The 23957-nt window shown below is 44.3% G+C and overlaps 7 protein-coding genes across 9 annotated transcripts in view; 5 read left to right on the top strand and 2 right to left on the bottom strand.

Moving 5' to 3' along the window:
* Nucleotides 1–1855, bottom strand: part of vkg (Collagen alpha-1(IV) chain viking) — a 20933-nt gene extending 19078 nt beyond the window's left edge. Inside the window, exons 1-2 of the mRNA XM_002051811.4 lie at nucleotides 1738–1855; nucleotides 1353–1540 (exon numbers count right to left, since the gene is read on the bottom strand). Of these exons, the coding sequence (XP_002051847.2) occupies nucleotides 1353–1442 (90 nt within the window). The 5' untranslated portion in view covers nucleotides 1443–1540; nucleotides 1738–1855. The remainder of the gene's footprint in view (nucleotides 1–1352; nucleotides 1541–1737) is intronic.
* A 2401-nt stretch (nucleotides 1856–4256) lies between these two features.
* Nucleotides 4257–11499, top strand: Col4a1 (Collagen type IV alpha 1). Of its 2 annotated transcripts, none has more exons than XM_070208801.1 (9): nucleotides 4257–4274; nucleotides 4797–4892; nucleotides 5414–5462; nucleotides 5522–6475; nucleotides 6532–7028; nucleotides 7086–8536; nucleotides 8596–9570; nucleotides 9639–10783; nucleotides 10845–11499. In XM_070208801.1, exons 2-9 carry the CDS (start codon nucleotides 4873–4875, stop codon nucleotides 11103–11105), a joined length of 5352 nt encoding a protein of 1783 aa, XP_070064902.1. In that variant the 5' UTR covers nucleotides 4257–4274; nucleotides 4797–4872; the 3' UTR covers nucleotides 11106–11499. The 2 variants fall into 2 exon arrangements, with proteins under 2 accessions (XP_070064902.1, XP_002051848.2); XM_002051812.4 differs by having other exon boundaries at nucleotides 4269–4401.
* A 1664-nt stretch (nucleotides 11500–13163) lies between these two features.
* On the top strand, nucleotides 13164–14237 carry LOC6628675 (uncharacterized). Its single transcript, XM_002051813.4, has one exon. The coding sequence runs from the start codon at nucleotides 13450–13452 to the stop codon at nucleotides 14134–14136; it is 687 nt and encodes a 228-aa protein (XP_002051849.1). The 5' UTR covers nucleotides 13164–13449; the 3' UTR covers nucleotides 14137–14237.
* A 106-nt stretch (nucleotides 14238–14343) lies between these two features.
* Nucleotides 14344–16202, top strand: SP555 (SPRY domain-containing SOCS box protein SP555). The gene is made up of 5 exons (XM_002051814.4): nucleotides 14344–14478; nucleotides 14547–15051; nucleotides 15123–15280; nucleotides 15630–15848; nucleotides 15971–16202. Exons 2-5 carry the CDS (start codon nucleotides 14577–14579, stop codon nucleotides 16016–16018), a joined length of 900 nt encoding a protein of 299 aa, XP_002051850.1. The 5' UTR covers nucleotides 14344–14478; nucleotides 14547–14576; the 3' UTR covers nucleotides 16019–16202.
* On the bottom strand, nucleotides 16130–19431 carry LOC6628539 (reticulocalbin-2). The gene is made up of 6 exons (XM_032438367.2): nucleotides 19413–19431; nucleotides 19262–19353; nucleotides 18652–19177; nucleotides 17967–18114; nucleotides 17341–17797; nucleotides 16130–17265 (listed from the first exon to the last, which is right to left on the bottom strand). The coding sequence occupies exons 3-6, from the start codon at nucleotides 18872–18874 to the stop codon at nucleotides 17065–17067; spliced, it is 1029 nt and encodes a 342-aa protein (XP_032294258.1). The 5' UTR covers nucleotides 18875–19177; nucleotides 19262–19353; nucleotides 19413–19431; the 3' UTR covers nucleotides 16130–17064.
* A 136-nt stretch (nucleotides 19432–19567) lies between these two features.
* On the top strand, nucleotides 19568–23889 carry LOC6628541 (uncharacterized). 2 transcript variants are annotated; one of them, XM_015172789.3, is made up of 2 exons: nucleotides 19568–19709; nucleotides 23463–23889. In XM_015172789.3, exon 2 carries the CDS (start codon nucleotides 23479–23481, stop codon nucleotides 23887–23889), a length of 411 nt encoding a protein of 136 aa, XP_015028275.1. In that variant the 5' UTR covers nucleotides 19568–19709; nucleotides 23463–23478. The 2 variants fall into 2 exon arrangements, with proteins under 2 accessions (XP_015028275.1, XP_002051853.1); XM_002051817.4 differs by lacking the exon at nucleotides 19568–19709 and adding an exon at nucleotides 21973–22052.
* LOC6628540 (uncharacterized) lies at nucleotides 19569–23482 on the top strand. The gene is made up of 4 exons (XM_002051816.4): nucleotides 19569–19709; nucleotides 20522–20898; nucleotides 22533–22636; nucleotides 23055–23482. The coding sequence occupies exons 2-4, from the start codon at nucleotides 20817–20819 to the stop codon at nucleotides 23253–23255; spliced, it is 387 nt and encodes a 128-aa protein (XP_002051852.1). The 5' UTR covers nucleotides 19569–19709; nucleotides 20522–20816; the 3' UTR covers nucleotides 23256–23482.
* Nucleotides 23890–23957: the final 68 nt, after the last annotated feature.

Raw genomic sequence — 23957 nt, 5'->3', positions numbered from 1 at the left:
AGTGTAGAAGCTGCTGCCGCCTCTGCCGCTGGCGCCATGGCAAAAGTCTTGTTTAGGCGATAGCCTCTGGCGTTGGCGACACTTTTAAAATTCTATTTTCAATTCGAATCCACAAATGTCGCAATCAGCAGGCTGTGCGACATGCTATCAACCATCAATGCCGCCAACATAGCAATAAACCTAATTAAATTTGTACGATTTCGTTTTCGGTTTTTTTTTTGTGCTCGGCTTTGTCTCAGCTTGATAAGAAATCGGAGCAATATGTTTAGCCTTAGCATAGGACACAAAAATAATTTCAATTTGGAACATGACGAAATCGTTTCTTTTTCTTCAGTTAAATTCGCAAAAGATTATGTTCAAAGGCTTCTTTCGGTGCTCTTGAGTACAAATATTCCGTTTAAAGTGGAGCTTTCACTTAAAGCTTTGCGAGCTTTCGCTTAAAGCTACTCGAAGCTAAGCAACTCTCCAATAAAAATATTTGGCCAAAACATGAGTTGCTTGGCGTATGAGAAATTTAAAAAAATGTAGCATAGTTCAAGGGGCAGCCAAAAAAATATTACCTTAAACTGCTTTTAAAATTTTAAAAATAAAAAACTAAATAAATATGCTTTTAAAAATTCAAAATAAAAACTTTGAAAATTAAAAAACAAGTTAAAAATATCATTTTTAAATATTAGAAGTATGCGTAAGGCGTATCTTGCATTTATTTGAGTTCTATTTTATGTTGATTGCTAACCGGAAATATTCAATGGCAATTTTCGAATTGTTATACAATGCTCAGCATAAGAAGGAAGGAAGACCCAAGGGTTATCGCAGATTGATAGCACGCGTTAACCTTTGACAAGCAGATTGCCAAATCTGAAATGTGAAAACAATTATCTGCGATGACATAATAACACTGCGCCCGACATCAATTGAACTTCTCGAGTGGATCAAGGAACCCACCAAAGATGCCAAGCTTTAAAAAGAAGAACGAACTCTTTAAGAGTTTATCAAGGCGAATGAAGAGTTGCCGGAAATATAATGTGTATGCAATAGAGTGTAGGAGAAGGGGTTGAGAGGGGGGGCATTGTGTTTTGGATGATTAAATGCAGCAAAGCTGACCTAATTTTTGAGCATGTATACATATAGTTGTTCATGTAGATTAAGCACAGTTATGAATCAGTTGAAAAAAGCGGCTGAAAAAGTTCGAGAATGAATGCAATACAGTTTGCAAGGCACTGTATGCTATAAGTTTGACAAGCACTGGACTAAGTGAGACAACAGTTTGGCAGGCATTGATGCAAATTTATGAAATCTTTAAATTCTACAAATAAATAATCAATTTAATATATTTTGTATAAGCTACTCACCTTTGCCGCCGCAAAGGACACAACGCTGGCAAACAGATAGACTGCGCCTAGCACACCCGAGAGACCAGCTAGATCTCTGGGCAACATCATGGTGCCAAGCCTGACCACAAGCTTGAACTGGAACTGGTACTGGAACAGGAACTGGAACTGGACAAACTTAAAATGTCACTGCGAAAACACACACGAAACTGCGAAAAATAAGCATTGATGATGTGTGATAAGAAACCGTTTATAAATTATATACATATATAGAGATTTGTGCAAAAATTTCGAGTCTACTTTCTTTTTAGAAATATTTGCAAATTTTTGAATATTTTTTGTATTATTTTTTTTTTTTTTTTGTTTTATTAATTTGAATATTTGTAGTTACTGGAAACGAACTAACACAAAATGCTGCTGCGTGCGGGTTCGCCACTTGATTTGCTGTGCTGCTGCGTTCGTCGAGCACAACACACTCCCCACATGTGGCGATCGTCAAGCGTTCAAAATGCTACTAAAGTCGGTCGGCACTGAAGAAATTTGAATTCGTTTGTTGCCAGCGACAGAGTCGTGCGTCGTTCGTTAGCCTTCGGCTCGTGTTCGGCGCACGCATACAGCGACAACGCTGGCTGTGCTTGTGTGGGTGCGTTTTGTTTCAAGCGTTTGGGATTGCGCTTCTGGATGTTTAAGAGAGGGGTGGGGCGGAGGGGGCAGCGCAGCCTGTTGAATTTAGCACTTTGTTGCCTTGAAATGAGGAAACGACAACAACAACAGCGTGAGCAACAACGACACATATAATTTCCCTTCATATTATAATTTCCCTACTTGGCTGCTTAGTTTCTTGTTTTTGTCACAGCCGCCGGCGCCGCAGCCGCCACCCAGCGATTAGGCTAAGGCTTTTTCATTTAATATAACGGCTGATAACACGCTGTAAGGTTGCGTATTTCCTGTTTGAAAATGAAAAATCAGCTCTTTTTCAAAATAATTAGTACGCTGAATTAACAAAAATAGAACTTTACGAAATACACACACACACACACACACACACACATGTATTTGAGGTCAGTTTTGAAATACGCACAATCAAGGCTTTGTGCGTTGTGCAAGATTATTGTTAAATGCTTAAGCATACATACTATCTGCTAGTCGACCCACTAGTCTCAATAGACATTTTTTTCAATCAACTTTTCTCACTCGATTTCCTCGTAAGACAACGCATCTGAATTAAATAGTGAAAAACCATAGAAAATAGTTGTTGGGGGCATTCCGTCTGAGATCCTGAGTCTGACTATTAATTATAATTAGTTTCGGTTCAGTTTTGTTGTATTTTTTGAATATTTTGTAAGGGTATTTTAAATATTTAAAATTATCTTTGTGTTATTTTGTTTTTTTTTTACTCCAAGTCCTTTTTGAGCTTTTTAACTGGATCCGATTTGGAAATAAAGAACAAACTTCTCATATGGAACTAAACTAAAGTTGTTCATTCTTGAACCGGTTCAACTTTTTGAGAAATTTAAAAATGTCATTTTATAATTTTTAGAAGAACATTCAAAAATCGTCATTTATTTTTTGAAATGTTCAGCGATCGGATCCATCAAAAAACAAAACCTTCAAGTCTTATCAGAGGTTTCTTAAAATTAAGCGGACCTTGACTGAAAACCCCGAAAAAAAGACGCAAAAATACACAACTATCGCACTGCGCGGAATAAATAATAATTGTAATAAATAATTATGATCGTATAACTTAGATAATGTAACTGCAAAGTTAAGAAATGAAGGGCAAGAAATTTAAAAAATAGATGCGAATTTTTGCAAAATTGACTTTTGAAAAAAGTCTTTTAAATGTAGTACGTATTTTTTTCGAGTGCAGGCAGGACTCGAAAATTAGCACACAAAGCCTAAGTCAAGCCGGATCAAGCCCTAATCAGAGCGTCAATGGCAAGCACAAGCGGAACTCATGTGCCCGATCTTTCAATCGGGCTATCAGCCCCTTGTAAAGCCGTAGTAGGTGCTCAAGGGGGAGTGTAAGGGCGTATCCAATATTAGCCTCGACTGGAAATGCTGTAGGCACAGGCACAGCTCATATCGCCCCCCCCCCAGCAATAACAGCAACAAATTCGAGAAGAGCCAGATGGGCTGCCCGACTGGCAAATACCCTGCGAACAGTTGTCTTTATAAAACACAACTTTGGCAGAAGCAAAAAAACACTTTCATAGATTTTGTATAATCACTGAGAACGGCTTAGAAACTTTCCATCGATATTTATCGATTTATCGAATAGCATTTGGGTTGAGGCAAAGAAAGTTTTTACTGAGAAGCCTAAAGACATGTGTCTAAAGTCGATATTTATCGATTTACTAATTGAGGAAAAAGCATATATCGATTCTTGTATTCTTGGGACGCTATTTCAAGTAAATATTTCCAGTAAATAGAGCTTTTACAACCTCTAAGATCTGTTTAAAAAAACATGGTCTTAAAATCGATATTTCTTAAAGGATCATATTTCTGCTAGATCAGCTAAATCGTAGTCGCCCCACTTTTATGGAGTCGGAAAAGGCAGCAGGTGTTCTGCCCGTTGCACGCGTTGTCAGTCAAGCAATATACCCATTTTGATATTACTAAACAATGGGTATTGCAAGAACAAAGAACAGCATCTAAGTAAGCGACTTAGTTTCAGACTTATCACCCATTTTCATTCATATTCATATTCCCAGTTGGGTTAGCTGCGCGCTTTAATGTTGCTTCACCCATCCGTTCCACATGTTCCACAGCACACACACACCAACACACACACGCGCGCTCACACAGACGACACGGATAGCGTACGTGAGCTGAACATCGTTTGTCGCTCGTCACACTTCGGGCGAACGATCGTGCATTGGCCGTTTGGGTTTTTGGCTGGCTGAAGCTTATACTATAATTAGTCGTGTTCCGTCTTCTCGAGTAAGTAGGCTGCTTCTGTCTTTAGTCTTGGGTCGCCTGTTGCCTGTGCTGTGTGTGTGCCGCTCGCGCTCGCTTGTGTGTTCGTTCAGTACGCTCCAGTCGATCCATAAAGTTGGATCACTTTTCTGTAAGGAAGAGCAGCAAAAAAATAAAATAAATAAAAATCAAATAGAAAACCAAAGCAAAAAAAATACCGAAATATTTAAATAATTCTTAATAAAAAAAAAAAAAAATAAGTGCTTTGTTGCCTTCACTTTTGACCAGTAATTAAAATAATTGAACAATTTAAATTCTTTTAAGGCAAAGCTACACTTTATCGAGCATAGTGCCTCTCAAACTGTAACGTGCGCGTTGCTTGAACTGCAACTGAAACAGAATCGCAAAATGAAAACTTTTTAAATACTATATCGAAAATAAATTATTTTTGAAATATTTTAATCAATTATTTTATCCAACAAAAAGTTCTTTGAAATTTGTAAGAGATTTTGAAAATTTTTAAGTGCCTACTTTTCTGCCTTGCAGGCCAGCGACGGCAACATATTTATAAGTTAACAAGGACAGCGGGAAATAACTGTGCGGCCAGAGTGCATAGGGCATCATGTTGGCCCACTGGAAGCGGTAAGTAACTGTTTATTCAAAATGTTGAAATTCTAAAAAAAAAAATAGCTGTATATAAATATGCCACATCAAATCATATATATATATTTATTAGAAGAAAACTTTAGTGAAAAATATATTTTTGTTAAAATTTAGTCAGAAAATTGCCAACGGCAATGCTTTCAAAACTGTCGCACGGTTCGCTCAGTCCAGTGCCTGTCAAATATGGCAAATCTAACGCACACAGTCGCAACGTTCGCCGCGTTGAGTTTCGGCTGCAGAAGAGACGAAGGCGCGCCGCTCTTAAGCAGCGCCGCTCTTAACGCTGCGCTCGCTCTCTTACACACACACACACACACACACACTCACAGAAATACGCTCTCGTTTGCGATAAGCGACTTGACAGTTATTTTGGTCTGAACATATGACATTATCGAACGGAACATAAACATAAAATGCAGCTAGGGTTTTCGAAATTAACCTTTACTGAACTTTAATTAATTATTGATTCATTTATTTGTTTGTTTGTCTGTCGCTTTCAGGCTGCTGTTCGCCGCTGTAATTGCTGGAGTATTAGTTAATACGAATGCTGTAAGCATTAATTATGCTGCGATTTGGCGATCGATTAAATCAATGCGTATTATTTGCAGCAATTTTGGAAGAACCCCGGAGCCACGGGCTCAATACAAGAGTCGGTGCGGCACCACAGCAGAGATGAGCCCAGAGAATCATTTACGATTGATGAGAGTTACGATATTGTCGATTCGGCGAGCATACAGCGCGGCGGTCAACCGCCCAAGAACTGTACATCCGGCTTTGCGGGCTGTATGCCCAAGTGCATTGCCGAGAAGGGTAATCGCGGCCTGCCGGGTCCCGAGGGTCAGACGGGACCCAAGGGTATTAAGGGTTATTCGGGCCCAGAGGGACCACCCGGTGACAAGGGTCAGAAGGGTGATCCGGGTCCGTTTGGAGCGCGTGGCTATAAGGGTGAACGTGGAACGCGCGGCATACCCGGCTTGCCGGGTGTAAGTGGTGTTCAAGGACCTGCCGGTAATCCTGGCTTGCCGGGCATAAATGGCAAGGATGGCTGTGACGGCTCCGAAGGTTTGCCCGGCTTGCAGGGTCTTTCTGGCATGGCTGGTCCACGCGGTTACCCAGGCGGACCAGGTCTCAAGGGCGAGAAAGGTGAGCCAGCCAAGGAGAACGGTGACTATGCCAAGGGTGAGAAGGGTGAGCCCGGTTTCGCCGGCCGCTCTGGCTATCCCGGACCCGAAGGACAACGTGGTGAGAAAGGCGAGCGTGGTGACACGGGTCCTTATGGACCGCCAGGACCTCGCGGTGATCGCGGTATCAAGGGTGAGAAGGGTGCCGCTTGCTTTGCCACTGCCATGCCCGGCGAGAAAGGAGACAAGGGCGAGAAAGGAGATCCGGCACCGAAGCTTCCAGTTCACGGCAGCGACACAGTTATGGGCCAGCGTGGTGATGTTGGTCAGAAGGGTGAAATTGGACCTATGGGCGAAAAGGGTGGCTTGGGACCGGTTGGTGAGCCAGGACACGATGGACAGAAGGGCGAGAAGGGTTTGCCTGGTGGCGCTGGTGAAAGAGTAAGCCCTTGATGAACGAAGCGTAAACAAATTCTCTCTAATGCCACATCTTATAGGGTCGTCAAGGAAACTTTGGTCCCCCAGGACCTGCTGGACAAAAGGGAGATCGTGGCGAGACTGGTCTAAATGGTTTGCCTGGCCAACCCGGCTTGAAGGGTGAGCCTGGTCGCCCGGGTAATTCTGGTGAACGAGGTCTAGTTGGTCCTCCCGGACCCCCTGGCGGTGGTCGCGGCCAGCCGGGCGCACCTGGACCTAAAGGACCCCGAGGTTACACCGGTCAGCCGGGTCCACAGGGCCTGAACGGAATGGACGGTCCAATAGGACCTCAAGGCTACATTGGTCCCAAGGGAGGTCCTGGCGTGCCCGGTCATCCTGGTAATGAAGGTCCTGCCGGCCAGAAAGGTGAAAAGGGTAACGCCGGACGCTTGGGATCACAGGGTCCAGTCGGACCAATCGGCCACAATGGTCCTCCAGGACCTGAAGGACAGAAGGGTGAGCCCGGTACCCCAGGCTACGGAATACAAGGTCCTAAGGGTGATGACGGCATAAACGGGTAATGTCAAGCTCAACGCAACCTTTGAATTTCATATTAATTTCTCTCATTGGATAGTTACCCTGGCCAGAAAGGCTCCAAGGGTGAGCGCGGCTACAAGGGAAATGCTGGTGTTCCCGGAGATTCCAAGTTGGGCAGACCAGGCACACCGGGTCAGGCTGGTATTCCTGGACCTCAGGGTGATGCTGGACGCGACGGCATTCCTGGCGACAAGGGAGACATGGGTCCCAAGGGTGATGCAGGAGGCAAGTGTTCTTCTTGCCCGCCTGGTCTCAAAGGAGACAAAGGTGAACGTGGTCTGAATGGAATTCCTGGCAATCCTGGTGCTAGAGGACCGCCCGGTGAACGAGGATATGTTGGAGAACGTGGTGATGACGGCATTATTGGACAAATGGGTCCTCCAGGCGAGAAAGGAGACGACGGTTACCCCGGTGCACCTGGTGCGACGGGTAAACCTGGTCAATCGGCATTTGTCGACTGGAGCCAAATTGTGCCTGAGAAGGGACCAAAGGGAGAGCCTGGATATCCTGGTGCTGCTGGTGTAAAAGGCGAGCGTGGTGATAGTGGAATACCCGGTGCGCCTGGTCTTAAAGGAGAAATGGGAGTGAAGGGTGACAAGGGCTACATGGGCCAAGCAGGCACAGATGGTTCACCTGGCAGCCCTGGTCGCGACGGCGTTGATGGATTCCCCGGCCAAAGCATCAAGGGAGAACCTGGTCGCCCCGGTTTCGATGGCTACAAAGGTGACAAGGGCACCTCAGGATACGTAGGACAAAAGGGAGAGCCGGGCACTTGCGCGGCCAGCGAACTGAAGGTTCCATTGAAGGGTAATAAGGGTGAGCGTGGTGCCACCGGTATGCCTGGACCCAACGGACCAATGGGCCAGAAAGGTGACATTGGATTGCAGGGAGAAAAGGGCTCAACTGGACCCCAGGGTCCACCTGGATTGGTCGGACCTCGTGGCATAACGGGACCTCGCGGTGAGAAAGGCAACCCCGGTCAGTTTGGTGCGCCTGGTAACGACGGTAAGGATGGACTCCGAGGACCACCTGGTCGTTTTGGCGAACGTGGACAAAAGGGAGAGCAAGGCTTTACTGTTGCTGGACCACCTGGACCTCCAGGTCGCGATGGTTTGACTGGCGAGAAGGGAGACCGTGGTCCGGTTGGAGCTTTGGGCATGATTGGACCTGACGGCAATCCTGGTTATCCTGGTGACAAGGGTGATTCTGGTTTTCCAGGACAGCCTGGTTCCACAGGTTCTGTCGGCGAAAAAGGTGAACCCGGCCCTGTTGGTCCCGAGGGTCGTCCCGGCCCACCGGGTACTCCCGGCATTGATGGCGTTCAAGGCCGTGATGGCGCCAAGGGTGAAGTTGGCAGTCCTGGTCTCGTTGGTATGCCTGGCAACAAGGGTGAGCGCGGTGCACCCGGTAATGATGGTCCCAAGGGCTTCACTGGTCCGGTTGGTGCTCCAGGCAAACGCGGTCCACTCGGAGCTGCTGGAATTCCGGGTAAGTGCTTTAACGGGATTGACAAGTGTCAGCGCTAATGCTATGTCTCCCACATATAGGAATGAAGGGTGACAAGGGAGCCCGTGGATTAACAGGAAACGATGGCCTTCCCGGTGCCAGAGGTCCTACTGGACCACCCGGCATAATGGGTGTTAAGGGTGATATTGGACCACGGGGTCTACCTGGACAAGATGGATTACATGGTCTGGCTGGAGAGAAGGGTAACCAAGGTTTGCCTGGTTTCGATGGACCTCAGGGCGAGCCTGGAGATGCTTCCGAAAAGGGACAAAAGGGTGAACCCGGTGTCTCAGGACTACGTGGTCAAGATGGTCTACCCGGAGCTCCAGGTCAACCTGGCGAGAAAGGTTTGCCTGGCATTGCCGTCCACGGTCGACCAGGCCCACAAGGTGAAAAGGGTGACACTGGACGTGACGGAATATATGGACAAGATGGTATGCCTGGTGAGAAGGGTGAGCCTGGCTTCCCCGGTGCTCCAGGACCAAAGGGAGACAAGGGCAATTCCGGACAGCCTGGTAATCCAGGTACTCCTGGTCTTGATGGTCTGCCTGGACCACAAGGAAATCCTGGACCGATCGGTTATCCTGGCCCCAAGGGCATCAAGGGAGACCGTGGCCCAGCTGGCGCAAACGGCTTGAAGGGAGCAATGGGTCTTGCCGGCAGGCAAGGATACCAAGGTGCTACTGGTTTGAAGGGAGACAAAGGCGAAAAGGGTCTCAGGGGCCCTGCTGCTCAAGTTGACATGCTTGCACTAAGAGGAGAAAAGGGTCTGCCTGGTAAACATGGCTTACCTGGATTGCAAGGACTTAAAGGCAACAAGGGCGACCAAGGTCCCATTGGCTACCCCGGCGAGAAAGGAGATCGTGGACTAAATGGACCAGCTGGTATTCCTGGCCTGCCTGGAACTCCTGGACCCAAGGGAGATATGGGATTGCATGGTGAGCCCGGCTATCCAGGCCCTGTTGTTAAGGGAGAAAAGGGTCTACCAGGACGTGCTGGCAAAAACGGACGTGAAGGTATGTAAAGGCTGAATATCGTGAATTTGATTTATCATTGATGCACTTTAAACCCCACGTAACTACAGGTGCTCCTGGATTACCTGGCATGAAGGGTGAGCGTGGTTTGGCTGGCTTGCCAGGAAACGCTGGTCTAGTTGGCTTGCCCGGACCAATTGGTCCCATGGGTCCCAAGGGAGAACGTGGTTTGACTGGTGCACCTGGTATTGATGGCAGCGCTGGTTTGAATGGTGCAGCTGGAATTAAGGGTGAATCTGGTTATCCTGGACCTAAGGGTGATCGCGGTGTGCCTGGCTTCGAGGGACAGAAGGGTGAAAAGGGAGATCAGGGCATTGCCGGTCCACCTGGCTTGAGCGGCCTACCAGGTCTTAAGGGAGACATCGGCGCACCTGGCATGGATGGTCATCCTGGTCCAGTTGGCGCACCTGGCGAGAAAGGTTTCACCGGACCCAAGGGCCGTGATGGTCGTGACGGTTTGCCCGGTCTGCGTGGTCAAAAGGGTGAGCCTGGCCTGGTGCCACCGCCTGGCCCCAAGGGCGAGCCCGGACATCCTGGTCGCGATGGACAAAAGGGTGAGCCTGGACCACAGGGTGAACGCGGTCTGATTGGCATCCAAGGAGAGCGCGGCGAAAAGGGCGAACGTGGCTTAATCGGTCTAACTGGCCCGCCCGGCCGTCCTGGCCTCAAGGGTGAGCGCGGCGAGCAAGGTCTAATTGGCCTGGAGGGCGCTGTCGGTCCCATTGGCTACAAGGGCGAGCCCGGTCTGCCCTGTAGCGGTGCCCAGGACTATCTAACTGGCATCCTGCTGACGCGCCACAGCCAAAACGATCAGGTGCCACAATGCGCACCAGGCCATGTCGAACTGTGGACCGGCTACTCGCTGCTCTATGTCGATGGCAATGACTATGCACACAATCAGGATCTGGGCTCACCCGGCTCCTGTGTGCCGCGCTTCTCAACACTGCCAGTGATGTCCTGCGGACAGAACAACGTATGCAACTATGCCTCGCGCAACGACAAGAGCTTCTGGCTATCCACATCGGCCCCAATACCGATGATGCCGGTCAACAACAACGAGATCAGCAAATACATTTCCCGCTGCGTCGTCTGCGAGGCGCCAGCCAATGTGATCGCCGTGCACAGCCAGTCGCTGGCGATACCCAACTGCCCCAACGGCTGGGAGGGCCTATGGATCGGCTACAGTTTCCTCATGGTAAGTCCGAAATCTGCACAATTAAAGCTCACTCTATATATATATATATATAATATTCTAGCACACGGCCGTTGGCAATGGCGGCGGTGGTCAGGCGCTGCAATCGCCTGGCTCCTGCTTGGAGGACTTCCGGGCCACACCGTTCATTGAGTGCAACGGCGCGAAGGGACACTGCCATTTCTATGAGACGATGACTAGCTTCTGGATGGTCACGCTGGAGGATGGCGATCAGTTCCAGCGGCCCGAACAGCAGACCATCAAGGCGGGCAACCTGCTCTCCCGCGTATCCAGGTGTCAAGTCTGTGTGAAGAACTCGTCATAAGCGGACCACACGCAATAATTTTAATCTAAATGTAATGCCTTAACTATACCAACGAACAAACAAACAAACAAACAAAAACACACTCACACACACACAAACACACACACGCACACACACACTAGAACCGAACACTGCTACCAAATTCCTTAAACTAACCAAAAAGAAAAACTACAAGAAGAGAAGACGTTGGACCGCTCGGAACTCGTTGCCATTTTTTTTGTATCTGCCATTTTTTTACACGTTTTGCCAAAATGTTCTAAACCAATGTAAACTGCTTCTTAGTTACGAGTAAGTTAAGTAAATCAACAACAAATAAACTAGCCTGGTAATATGTAAAAAAAAAACAGCATCGAATCTATAATAATTACCTGCCAGACGATTCCATTCATCATCCCGCGAAGCTGCATGCTCCATTTTTCTGCCATGTGAAATGTGAAGGAAATGCATGATCCGAAACAAAAACCAAGCAAATAATATAAAACATTGTGCTATCAAACTAAACGAAACACTGGAAACTGTTTATGAAACTAAAATAAAAATGGTAAAAATAAAGAAACATGTTTTGTAAAATTCGTAAATTGGAGCAACAGAACCCTATTAACTTCCGAGCATTACGTTAGGGACTCTAAATCTTTACCACCAACTTTGCTTAAGGAAAATCGGTTCTATAACGTTTAGAGTGGAAGCAGAAAAATCTTTGGGTCCTACTGGAATTTTTGAGAATCGAGTAGAAGGGCAATTTCCAATATATGTATGTACATACATTCAAGCATGCATAGATCAATCTCTATATACTTATTAAACTATTCCATGGATCTATACTCTTCTTCTTATACCATCCAAGCTTCCTCGGTGGCAACACATGTTCGAATACCTACATACATGCAAATACAATAAATATATGTGGATAAATATATGGTGTGGATGTCTGCATATAAATGTATACACGTTTTTACACACATATATACATACATACAACCATGCATATATGTATTTGTACATACATACATACATATGTACATACTTACCTACGTACGTATATACTTGCATACATACTTATGTTAAAACATACATACATATGTACATACACATGTTAATAAATACATACATATGTACATACAGACATACATATTTACATACCTATATATGTAAGTATATACATGCACAAATATATGTGTACACACGTACATACAAATATAAACAACCAATAAACAAACAAAAAAAAAAAAACAAAAAAATACAAATATATTTACATACATATATGCTTACATACATGTGTGTACACACATACATGTAATGCATACCTACATGCATAAGCATATAATGCATTCGTATAATCAGAAAATCTAACAAAGAGAAAGTAAATGGTGACCACAATCTGTTAATACAACAGACTTACTTGAAATTTATGAGAATCGCATAGAAAGGCAATATTAAAAATACATGCTAATTATGGGAAAGTAAACATGTTCCTCATATGCTATAAAAAACGCACATGCATGCTTGCATGTCTACATATGTTACAAGCACACTTGATCCTCAATCAATCACTCAGTCAATCCTTTAGTCAGTCAGTCAGTCAATCAGGGCAGTTTTATAAAAATACAATAGATAAAACAGGTATAGCAGTTGCTTTCCCTGATATATATAATAATAATTTTCTTCTTTTTTTATATATTCAAAGTTAATCAGATGGGGGATGGTTCCGCTGACAGAGGTGTTGGGCGGCGAGGGGTTGGTTTCCTGGCCAGAAGACAGGAGCGCGCTTAGAAGACGAGAGCGCCGAACTAAAGTTCTGATGCTCGACTAAAACTCACCACTTGGTGATTGGACGTCGGGCACTTGTGCGCATGTCGCCGAGGGTTGGGGTCTGTGTGGGGGTAGGGGCGGAGGGGGTTGGCGATAACAGAGGGTGGCACACGTAACCATATGATAATGATATGCCAGCACAAGCACACACACAAATTCCAATTGGTGGTGGAAAAAAAAAAAACAACAAAAACCTTTCCAGCTGTGCGTCAAATAGGGGTAGATATATTTCGAATTCAAATTGGAAAATCGAGCAGAACAGCGCGAGACATTGGCGAGTGCGGAGTCCGGAGTGCAAAGTGCGCTGTCAGAAGCGGTTGGGAATTACAACAAGTCCAAGAAAAAAAGGGAAAAATTAAAAGTGCAAAATGCAAACAAGTGCAGCCAAGCAGCTGCGCCTGGAGTAAAAGTGGAGTCGGAAGCAACTCACCAAGCGGCCACTTGAGCTGCCCGAGCAACCCCCACACACCCACGCACACACAAGGAGCACACACACACAGACACACAGCCACACAGCAACCCCCATTTGTTCTATATGATTATCGTGTTGTTGCTGCTGTTCCAATCGCTGTGCCTCTACTGCCAACGCCTGGTGCTGCACGTCCACGACAGATGCTTTCCGCGGAACGCCCGCTTGCTGCAGGAGTCCGCCGAAACGGTGGGCGATCGTAAGGCGCTGCAGCACCTGGAGCACCTGCAGCTGGAGCAGAGCCGACGGCGCCACAAGCGTCGCATACTGGAGCCCATTCTGCCGCTGGGCGCGGGGCTCAATCTGGAAGCGTGCCGCTTCTGTGCGCACAGTCCGCAGGGCTATTGTCGGCATCATTTCCATCTGCAGCTGCATACGCAGCGGCGCAACGGCGGCGGCGCCGGCGGCACTGGCAGCGGCGGCGACCAGGACTTCAAGCAACTGCGCAGGATCAGGCGTGAGCTGAAGCGCAGTCTCGAGCCAAGAAGCAGCCATCGCATCATCAATTATCTACCATACAGTCGCAGCACGAGCTCGCTGAGCAGCGGCTACGGCTCTCAGGCAACTTTACAGGAGGAGCTGGAGGAGACGTCCAGCTATCTGGTAGAGGGGCTGGAGGAGACGTCCAGCTATCTGGAAGAGCAGCAGCAGCAGCAGCGGGAAGAAACGTGCAGCAGCTATCTGCAGGAGCTGCAGGAGGACGTGCAGCAGGAAGTGCAGGTGGAACAACTTTTGATAACCAGCCATCTCTAGAGCAGTAGCAGGAGCAGATCTGTAGCAGCTATTAGAAAGAGCAGTAGTAAGAGAAGGAGCTGACGTATAGTAGCTATCTGGAGGAGCAGGAGGAGGCACAACAGCACCTTTTGATAGCACAGTCGACCCCGCACAGGAGGAGGAGGAGGAGGAGGAGGAGGAGGAGGAGACGAATAACAGCAGCAGCAGCTATCCGGAGTAGTTGAAGGGGACAGCAGGAGCTATCAGGTGGAGGCTGAGCAGCTCAGCACCAACCATCTCGAGGAGCGAGTGTCGGAACAGGTGGTGGGCAATCCATTTGAAGAGCAGCCCGGCCAGCACTTGAGTGGGCTCTAGAATCAAGTAGGCTTTAGAAAGTCTTTTGTACAAATTTGCTGTGAATGTTTTACATTGTCATATTGACGCACTAGCTGAAGCATCATTTAAGAATCGTTAGTGCAATGTCCGACGTGGAATTGGAGCAACAGCAGCCCCAACAGATGCTGGCGCAGACGCCGCCGCCGCCGACGCGACGACGACGCCAGGCGCACTCGCGCTGCGATGGCGGCTATACGGGCGTCCAGGAGAAACGCTCGCAGCAGGCGCTGGCGGATCAGCTGTCGTCGTGCCCGTTGCGGCACGGCGTCGAGGACGACTGGACGTGGAGCAAGCGCTATCGCTCCAAGGAGGTGGTGCTCAGTGGTCTCAATTCGCGCACCGTCCACTTTCATCCCAACTGGAGCAAAGGCACCGCTGGCATTCAGGGCAAGCGCGCCCTCAACAACGGCCGCTATTACTGGGAGCTGCACGTGTCCCAGCGGGTCTTTGGCACCTCCATTATGTTTGGCATCGGCACCAGATCCTGTCGCCTGCACGCGAACGCCTTCCGCAACATGCTCGGCGAGAACGAGCACGGCTGGGGCCTCTCCCACAAGGGTAAGTCATCAAATGAATCAATCTAAAATATAAAAAAAATATATATATTAATTTTTCTATATATCTTCCAGGCATTCTTTGGCACAAAGGCGTGGCTCTTGTATACACTAAGGGATTCCGCGAGAATCATCCAACGCAAATTGGCGTGCTCTACGATGGCATTGAAGGCACCTTGACCTACTACAAGGACGGCAAATGCCTGGGCGTGGCCTTTAGAGGCTTGGATAAGGTAAGTCACAGGAGCCTGTTAAAGGGAGAAGGTCAAATTGAAATTGAAATTGAAGGGAACGGGGAATCCCAGAGGGCTTCCCGATAACTCTTCAGCATTTTCCCAATATCGATTTACGATTTCCTTATCGATATCGATTTATATCGATTAACAGATAATCGCTTGATTTTCTAAAAAAATAAATATCGATCTTGGGATTAGCCTAAGATATTGCTAAGGGTTATAGCTAGCTCGACTTATCTCATCGATCTGATTAATATTATATATATACCATATCCTGCAGTCACTAGTTAGTTGGAGATACTTTCCCCTCTCACAAGATATCTATCCATCTATATCGTTTCCTCAGGTGAACGAACCGCTATACCCTATCGTATGCTCCACGGCTGCCAAGACCGAGATGACGCTCAAGTGTGCCAGACGGGAATTCGTTAATCTTCAGGATCGGTGTCGGGCGGTGATAATGCGAAGATTACGAACGGCTGGCAATGTGGAAAAGCTTAAATTGCCGCTCTCCATAAGCGAATATCTGGGGGAGGTGATCGATGATATGGAGCCACTGCGTCAGGTAGACAACTATGATATATTGTGTGGCTTCTAGAGTTCCACTTTGGCTATAGCATATAGGGCATATGTGAATGTGTGTAGCATATAGATATCTATGATAACCAATATGTATGTATATTATAGGTAAATGAGCAGGAGATGTGCATGATTAATTATGATTTAGAAGTGTAAGTCCCGAAGCGTGGCCCGTGAAACTCTCTATTGTGCCATAATTTGGGGGTGTGCACTCTTTGAAAATATGATGAACCGAGTTCTGTAAATCTCAAGTATGAATTTCAAGCATTTTTCATGTTACGAAAAGTTTTTTGTTCACAATTATTATTATGTAAAAAAAAATAAGAGCATAAAAACTCTATTTGTTTTTGTTTGTGATTTTTCTCTCTAACGCTTTCTGTTGAAATTGTAGCAAAAATGTTTCCGGTAATAGGCCAATTAGGTGCAATATTTGTGATATAAGACAGCGGCGGTAATTCCAATGGCACCCACAAATGGCGCCTGTATAGCAAAAAAAAAAAAAAAAAATTATATAATAATAATAATTTCTGATAACTAAAGCTAAGCAATATAGAATTATACATTTATTTTTTGGTACGAGTGTAAAATCTAGTCAAAGCTGCTTCACTTTTGTCGAGCCCAAAAAGTCTGTAAAAATTTGGCAGCACATTAGGCAGCTAATAATATTAAGCAAATGTTAATAATTAATTAATTTAAACAAATCAAGTAGCATTCCAGTTGTAAACAGTTTCTCTCCGATTCTAGTCCAAATGTGCAAAATTTAGCATACCCTACGATCTCTTTCTCTCTTAACTATATACATATATATATATCTATATATTGTGCATAGATCGTAAGTATGAAATTGTTTCAAAACTGCAAGAACACTTTATAGCACATAAGAACTTAAGTACTTATAAAAGCAAGCCTAAAGCAATCAGACAAATAATTTAGTAAAAATTATTTATGTATTAATATTGTAGCTTCTTAGTTTTTTTGGTGTCTATATAAATTACTACGATTTATAAATGGGGCATGTGTTAAGTATAATCAAATCTGTAGACAAAGGCATACAACAATAAAAATAATCTATTATATAATATGCACAGATATGCATATACGGTATGTCACATGAATTTGCATAAATAAAACATTAATTTACTAACTAAATGAATAAAATACAATACTAAGCACAGATTCTTCTAGCAAATTCGTGATATGGTTTACAGCTCATCGGACAAGCGATGTATATTTTGCAAATGATCGCCATAGTCGGTCGCCTCGCTGCCCACGAATGTGTCGTAGTTATTGAGGATCTCCAGGTACGACAAACGATCGTCGTGATCCTCATCGGTGGACACAAACAAATGATCCACCTCATCGTCCGCTATGACTGAATTGCTGGGCACAATCCAGGAAAGTACCTGAAAACAACAATAAAAAAGAAAACAATTAAGGACCTTGACTATATATATATATATATCAATTGCAAGCGGCACCTCATTGCCCGAGAGCACACCATCCCCGTTGGCATCGTAGTCTTTGTCGAAGCGTTCCTTTTCTGTTATCAGCCACTCCTTGTCGTGATGTGCGGCCGCCGCGCCTACAAACTCTTGGAAATCGATTTTGCCATCATGATTTAGATCCTTATCCTGCATCGTGTGCTCCAGCAGCACGGGCAACATTTGTGGATGCTCCTCGGGATTTTGAAAGTACACATATTCCTCCAGACTGAGCATGTCATCTTTGTCGGTATCGGCCGCATGAAACATTTCCTTGTCCTGTTTTATCATTTTCTGCTCATCCTCGTAGGTATCAAAATCGATGACGTCTTTCTTAAAGTTCTCATCATCCATGGCATAGGTGTCCTGCAAATACTCAGTCCAAGTGATTCGATCGTCCAAATCCTGATCGATTTCCTCAAAACGATCCGCTGCTTCCTCCTCCGACAGTTTTCTGTAAAATGTAAACGATATTTAGCAAGGCTTTCAATTGATTATCCGGTTCACAGACACATGCGGCGGGCAGGCTTAGCAAAGGCATTAGTTTCTTTCGGGGTTGCCCTTCTAGAGGGCAGCCATACTCTGTTTTGGTTAGCTTGGGTTAATCAACAAACAACACTCACTTAAAAGACCTTAAAATCCATGCTTTCAACTCGTGCCGATCGATAAATTCATCACTATTCAGATCCATCATCTTGATAAGTATGGCCAGTCGGCGTTTGGACTCTTCCGGTGTCAACGTGTCAAATTCCTGCGCCTCTTTTGTGTTGCCTGTACAATGGGATAAACATTAAATATGCATAAGAAACAGAGAGCGCAGAGAGCGAGGCACATAAAGAAAATAAATACAGAACATCTGCACGTGTGCGCACAATAGACAAAACACAAGCCCAAATATTAAATGGAAATAATGAGCAACGATTTAAGATTTTTATGAACAGTGAAGAAATCCCATTAATTTATAAACTACAACGTTTGTTCAAGTAAATGGTGCACAACAAGGAGATACCCTTTAACCAGTTGATTGTTCAAGAAAGTTTCTTATATCCTTTCTTTACAAACTTCATAAATAACTTCAGCTTTTACTGAGTTGCAGTTATTGATTGATAACTATGAATATATATATATTTTCTGCGGCTTCTTCTGCCTCACACTTGCCTAAAACATGATACCCGTTCCCACGTAGTTTTAATGGCCACAGGGTATAAACATATTTAACAAATAAACAATTTAAATGCGGTTGTGAGATGCTAAAAACAAGACGTTAGTCAGCTATGTGCCTGGACTGGATTAGCCCATTACACCCACCTATAATGGCCTCATGATCGAACTCCACATTGTGCTCGCCCAGCTCGCCATGATGATGTGCATCCCTGGGTATATAGACGCCATCTTTGACACGCTCCTTGCTCAGATGCTTCTCATGCTTGTGGCTGTTGGCCACGGCACCGTTGGCGGGCATGGGTCCAACAATTGCCAGAACACCAATGGCGCACATCAGCATTGGCCAAAGCGGCATATTTCTGGGCATTTCGTTGCTTAATGACGACACACGCGGATTTGTTTATATGGCACTTGAAATTTGTCGGATCGTTGGCCCGTACGATGCTCGCTGTTTGCTCGTCTGACGTACACTAAGGCCGAGCTGAGAATTTATTTGCTGGCCTTTTGCTCTGGGATGCTGAGCGTTACACACACGCACACACACACACACAGCCTCTTGTAGTGGAGGGCACTTGAGTTCCTAGCCGCTGGCGACAAAGACGACCGACGCACACGTAATAGCCAAAAACCAATTCTATGAACTCGTATGAACCCAGTCAATTTGCGTAACCTGAAATATATATACGTATGCACATATAAATGAATATATATGCATATACAATACATTTACAAAACAATTTTATGTTTTGCTTACCAGCTGTTTGGGTTGTGCACACAAATTTGTATGGTAATGCTCTGCGTATTGTCGCTATGCAGTCTAGCTGCTTGCAATAAATTGCGCATGCACTTTTTATATAATAAAACTTTAAATTGTAGTATTTACAAGCATTTTAAAAAATATTTACTTTAAGCAAGCTGGTTAAACAAAAATCGCAGCATCCTCACAGTGTTATCGAAAGGGTAATGCTGTTATCGATATACCACTGCAGCTGGCATTGGTGATGGCCCCTATTGCTTGCAACATATCGATACAGCCGCACATCACTAGCTATTGTTATTGCAAATAAAATTGTTCGCCAACTTTGACCGGATTGCTAAACTAAACATAAATTAAACATAAAATTAATTTAATATTTAACTCTAAGACTGTCACACAGACAGCTTAGGAAACCTAACACACAAAACTGGTGCATTTATAAAGGGTGAGTTAGATTAAAATGGGTCGACAATAAACCAAAAAAAAAAAATCAAAACGGGCACCTGAAACAAACGAGAAACGGGACTAAAGTATGATTAAATAAATTCAAATGACATCATTTGTTGCGTTTAAGCGCCCCCCAACAGCTATGTTTATGACTCGCGCATTTTTTTATTAATATTTTTGTGTGTGCGCAAAACACGCACAACGATACAAGTGCAACAGTATGGGAGGGTGGACGGTTTATGGTGCAATTAGAAACAGGCCTTGCGTAGGAGTTGTTGACCGGCTCTATTTTTGGTTGACTAACGAGTATTCACAAATACATATATTAACTTTAGCAACGTAATTATAGCCTATAGAGCTGTGAATAGCCTTACAAACATGCAACTGGTCAGCGTCTGATTGTGATATTGTGTGTGTGTGTGTGTGTGTGTGTGTGTCTCATGTCCTGGCCAAGAGCGCGCTTTTAGTTGTGGAGAGTAAAGATGGGCGCGTGTCAGATTTTTCTAACACGAAACAATTTGTAAATGCGCAAAGTCAATAATGCCTCAGACTGCAAAAATTATTAACAAATTTTACATGTTAAGCTCATTTGTTTTATAAAAGGGAAAATCTGCTAACGTCTACGCAGATACATTTTTTCAAAACTATTAAATATTTTCGTGTTAATACGATAGTTGAGTTGTGAGTTCACGTGTGTATAAAGAAAACACGAAATGCGCCCAACTCTAGTGGAGAGTAAGGGATTATCTATTGGCTGCTCGCTGCTTGCACACATGTGTGTTAATCCAATATAGTTGTTAACCGTTACAGATAGAGAGACAGAGTGCGCACGCGAGAGCGACACAACGGCAGGCCCATTAATAACAAACAAAAGCAAACAAACAAACAACAAAAACTACTTCAACAAGGGAAAACCTGAAAGCTCGCAAACAAAATTCAGTCGTTAGCCAGCCTTCAGTCAGCACAGCAGTTAGCTTTTGTCGTGCAGCGACAACTATTTGGGTTTATTCGAGTTTGAACCGGTTTACTTCGTAACAACCCCGCCCGCGCTAATTAATAGCTAAAAACAAAGAAGGAAAAAATCAACAGTAAAAACTTATACCAAATGCCGTACATTATCATACGCGGCAATCTAGCCTCCTACAGTCACAAATATCCATGGCGTGTACTTGTCTCTGGACTGAAAGGTAAATCAACAATTGCAAGTAAAAGTAGAGCTCTCTCTCTCTCGCTCTACATTGAGTAGTGCCTCTTATTTCGTTATTTTTTACCGTTGATTTCTTATATTTGTTTTTAGCTAATATTGTTGACCATGTCAGTTTACTGAATTGCGTCTTCATTTTGTTGTTGTCTGTTTTTTATTGCGCTACACAAATCATTTTAAGAGTGCCTCGTCATATTTGTAGACACACACTCACGCATGCACAACACCCACAAGTCTGAGCGTTAGTTAGTTTTTCTTTTGTAGTCGGTTATTCCACTTTACACTACCAACTAATTTTTTGAATGAGTCCGTCCTTGAGTGTCTGTAAAAGCCCGTGAGCTGGTGTGCGTGTGTATGTATATGTGTGTAGCCTGGCGCTACAGTGGCGTCCCGAAAATGTAGTCAGGCTACACATTTTCGTATCCACTTGATTAATTATTCTTTGCTTTCACTTTTCATTGCCTATGTATGCATGTATGGCTTTATGGCCTTCAATAAGTCTGTATGGGTCTTTAATCGGTATCAGCCAAACAAAATGAATTGCATTTTATAATTTTGTTTACTAGTTTCTTTTATTGTATACCCTAGAAATTGCAAATAGTAAATAGTCTGTACGTGTCAAAAAATATATTTCGTGACACAACTGAAATTTAATTATTATGCGGAAGCAATAAAAATTGATAATATAAACACCAAAAGAGGGAAATTTAAATATTAGATATGCTGACAAAAAAATGAAAATTATATGCCAAATATGTAAAAAAAAAAAAAAAGTTTCAAAAAAATTCAAAAATAAGAATTTTATAAAGCAATACACATATCTGGAAAACTCTTATACCGTGCAGCTCAAATTTAAAACTACTTAATAATTAACATAAGCAGATGCGAAATATTTCGTTTCGACATACATGTGAATGCTAATTCGTTGGAGAACAAGTTTGGCGCTATTCGGAAATGAAGTCATAGATAGTGTATTCGAGCTGTGGCGTGCATGAGCACGAAGTTATTGCTCAAACTCTCTCTTTCTCTCTCTCCCTGGCTGGCGCTCTCTTGATTGTATTTCTTGTCGCACATTAAGCCGTCAGTTTCGTTTTGTTTCGCACTGAGTGCAGTTGAATTACGCCTGTAGATTGCATGGTGAGACATCCACACACACACACACACGCACACTAGAACAAAATTTATACTATATATATATATTTATAGACTTTATATTTAAAAAAAATTTTTTTTTTTAGAAAAGTCAATGCACTTTTCTTTGTAAATATGTTTCATTTTCAAAATGAAAACTACGTTGCGCTTTTGTTCAAAAATAGTAAACAATTAATTGGGTCTTGGTTTTTGCTTAATTAGCACATCCAACACAGGCACACGTAATACACACGCGCACACACACACACACTCGCACACACTCGCAAAATGAGTGGAGGCCAGCGGCCGGTTGCTGACGTCATCCCACTGGCGCTCCTAGCATTATTATTATTATCTTTGTTCAGTGCTTGTCATATTGCCTTACTGTAAAAGCACCCCAAATTAAACAATATTAAGCGCCATGAAAACGAAAATACAAACAATTTGCGATAAGCCTCACAAGAGAATCTACTCCGACATTCGCAGCTGACGACATCGAACAGTTGAACAAGTTCTCGTGCGGCGGCTACAGTGATGAGTCCACAATTGTCTACCTAGTGCATCCGTGTCGCATATTATCAGCCTTAGAGGTAAACACGCCCAATACAGTGAAAGCTCCCTTGAGCGGACAGCTCCAATATTCGTTTTATTTTGTACAGTTTGTGGTCCTTCCGCTACAAAGAAAAATATCAAAATATTGCTGACTTTTAAAAAATTATACTCAATTTCTTTACAAATAAGATAGATATTTAAAAATTTGCCAAAAATCTCATATCGATTGCTTCAAGTTTTCTATTATCCATATATATTTCAAGTCTTATTTTCGTATAAAAAGTTGCTTGACAAGTCTCCAAACACTTGTTTTTTTTTTTATTTCTACAAAGGAATTTCTACAAAGAATTGGGCTTAAGACAATTAGCGGCATTCGCTAACGGGAGCTGTCCGTTCGTCGAGCTTTCACTGTAAAAAAAAAAAAACTTTGCTTCTAACTCAAAAATCTTGTTGCAGATTTTGGGTTTTCGCGTTGTGGCCAGCTCCTCGACGGCCGTTAAGCAGGACTATAACGAATATATGTGGACCATGCGCAAGGAGTTCGACGAGCCCGAACCAGAATCCGAGTCCGTATCCGTAGTGCGCGAGAATCTATCGAACATAGGTCGCGAGGCGGCCAGTTTAGGCAATTATCACAAGGTTGATTCGCCCGAGTAAAAGTTCTCTCTCCGAACTTCGCTTTCTGTGTGTGTGTGTGTGTGTGTGTGTGTTTGTATTATGTATTTGTGTGTATGTGTATGGAGAAACTATAGCAACCTGTCAGAGAGGCAAAAGAAAGTATAGAAAAATTAAGTAACCAAAACAGGCATTTTCTGATTTTCTGACAGCCTTTTCGATATATAATTTTCATATGTGTGTGTTTAGTGTTTAAAAGCAAAGTATGACCGATAATCAGCCAGCGCCAACGCAAAAGGAATCCACATTAAATTGCGAGTGCCCGCAACCACAACCGCCGGCGGTGGCATCGTCAGCATCGGTTGGTGCATCGACTGTGCCCGGCTGTCCGGCCAATGTTGTGACCATACCCGTACCCATACTGCAATCGGAGGGTAATTTCGCTTACGTCACCGTCAAGGGTTCACTGCACGATTACACTTGCACTGTGTTTGGGCTTAATCAGGCCGAGATACAAGCATTGTCCAATCGTCTGTCGGTTAAGCCCTGCGTCAATGGTGTCCTGATCGCAGTGCCGCCCATGGTTATGCTGAATACTTTGGCACAGCTCAGCTATAAGGTTGTCTGCAGTTGCGGCGAGGCCGAAATCTGTTGGACTATGCAGCGCGAGGTTTAGACAAAAGGATCAGAGACCAACTGACAGCCACAACTCAAATCCCAAATCCAAAGCCAACCAAATCAGTT

Source organism: Drosophila virilis, chromosome 4, assembly GCF_030788295.1.
Source record: "Drosophila virilis strain 15010-1051.87 chromosome 4, Dvir_AGI_RSII-ME, whole genome shotgun sequence".
NCBI lineage: Eukaryota > Metazoa > Arthropoda > Insecta > Diptera > Drosophilidae > Drosophila > Drosophila virilis.
This window is presented reverse-complemented; position numbering and strand designations above follow the sequence as displayed.

Coding starts and splice junctions, on each gene's coding strand:
- LOC6628541 (XM_015172789.3), top strand. CDS start 23,479: ATGACCGATAATCAGCCAGCGCCAACGCAAAAGGAATCCACATTAAAT.
- SP555 (XM_002051814.4), top strand. CDS start 14,577: ATGTCCGACGTGGAATTGGAGCAACAGCAGCCCCAACAGATGCTGGCG. Junction 15,052..15,122: donor CTGGGGCCTCTCCCACAAGG/GTAAGTCATCAA, acceptor TATATCTTCCAG/GCATTCTTTGGCACAAAGGC. Junction 15,849..15,970: donor ATATGGAGCCACTGCGTCAG/GTAGACAACTAT, acceptor TGTATATTATAG/GTAAATGAGCAGGAGATGTG.
- LOC6628540 (XM_002051816.4), top strand. CDS start 20,817: ATGCCGTACATTATCATACGCGGCAATCTAGCCTCCTACAGTCACAAA. Junction 20,899..22,532: donor ACTTGTCTCTGGACTGAAAG/GTAAATCAACAA, acceptor CGACATTCGCAG/CTGACGACATCGAACAGTTG. Junction 22,637..23,054: donor GCATATTATCAGCCTTAGAG/GTAAACACGCCC, acceptor ATCTTGTTGCAG/ATTTTGGGTTTTCGCGTTGT.
- LOC6628675 (XM_002051813.4), top strand. CDS start 13,450: ATGATTATCGTGTTGTTGCTGCTGTTCCAATCGCTGTGCCTCTACTGC.
- LOC6628539 (XM_032438367.2), bottom strand. CDS start 18,874: ATGCCCAGAAATATGCCGCTTTGGCCAATGCTGATGTGCGCCATTGGT. Junction 18,115..18,651: donor CGATCATGAGGCCATTATAG/GTGGGTGTAATG, acceptor CCCATTGTACAG/GCAACACAAAAGAGGCGCAG. Junction 17,798..17,966: donor TGGATTTTAAGGTCTTTTAA/GTGAGTGTTGTT, acceptor TACATTTTACAG/AAAACTGTCGGAGGAGGAAG.
- Col4a1 (XM_070208801.1), top strand. CDS start 4,873: ATGTTGGCCCACTGGAAGCG. Junction 5,463..5,521: donor TATTAGTTAATACGAATGCT/GTAAGCATTAAT, acceptor TATTATTTGCAG/CAATTTTGGAAGAACCCCGG. Junction 9,571..9,638: donor TGGCAAAAACGGACGTGAAG/GTATGTAAAGGC, acceptor ACGTAACTACAG/GTGCTCCTGGATTACCTGGC.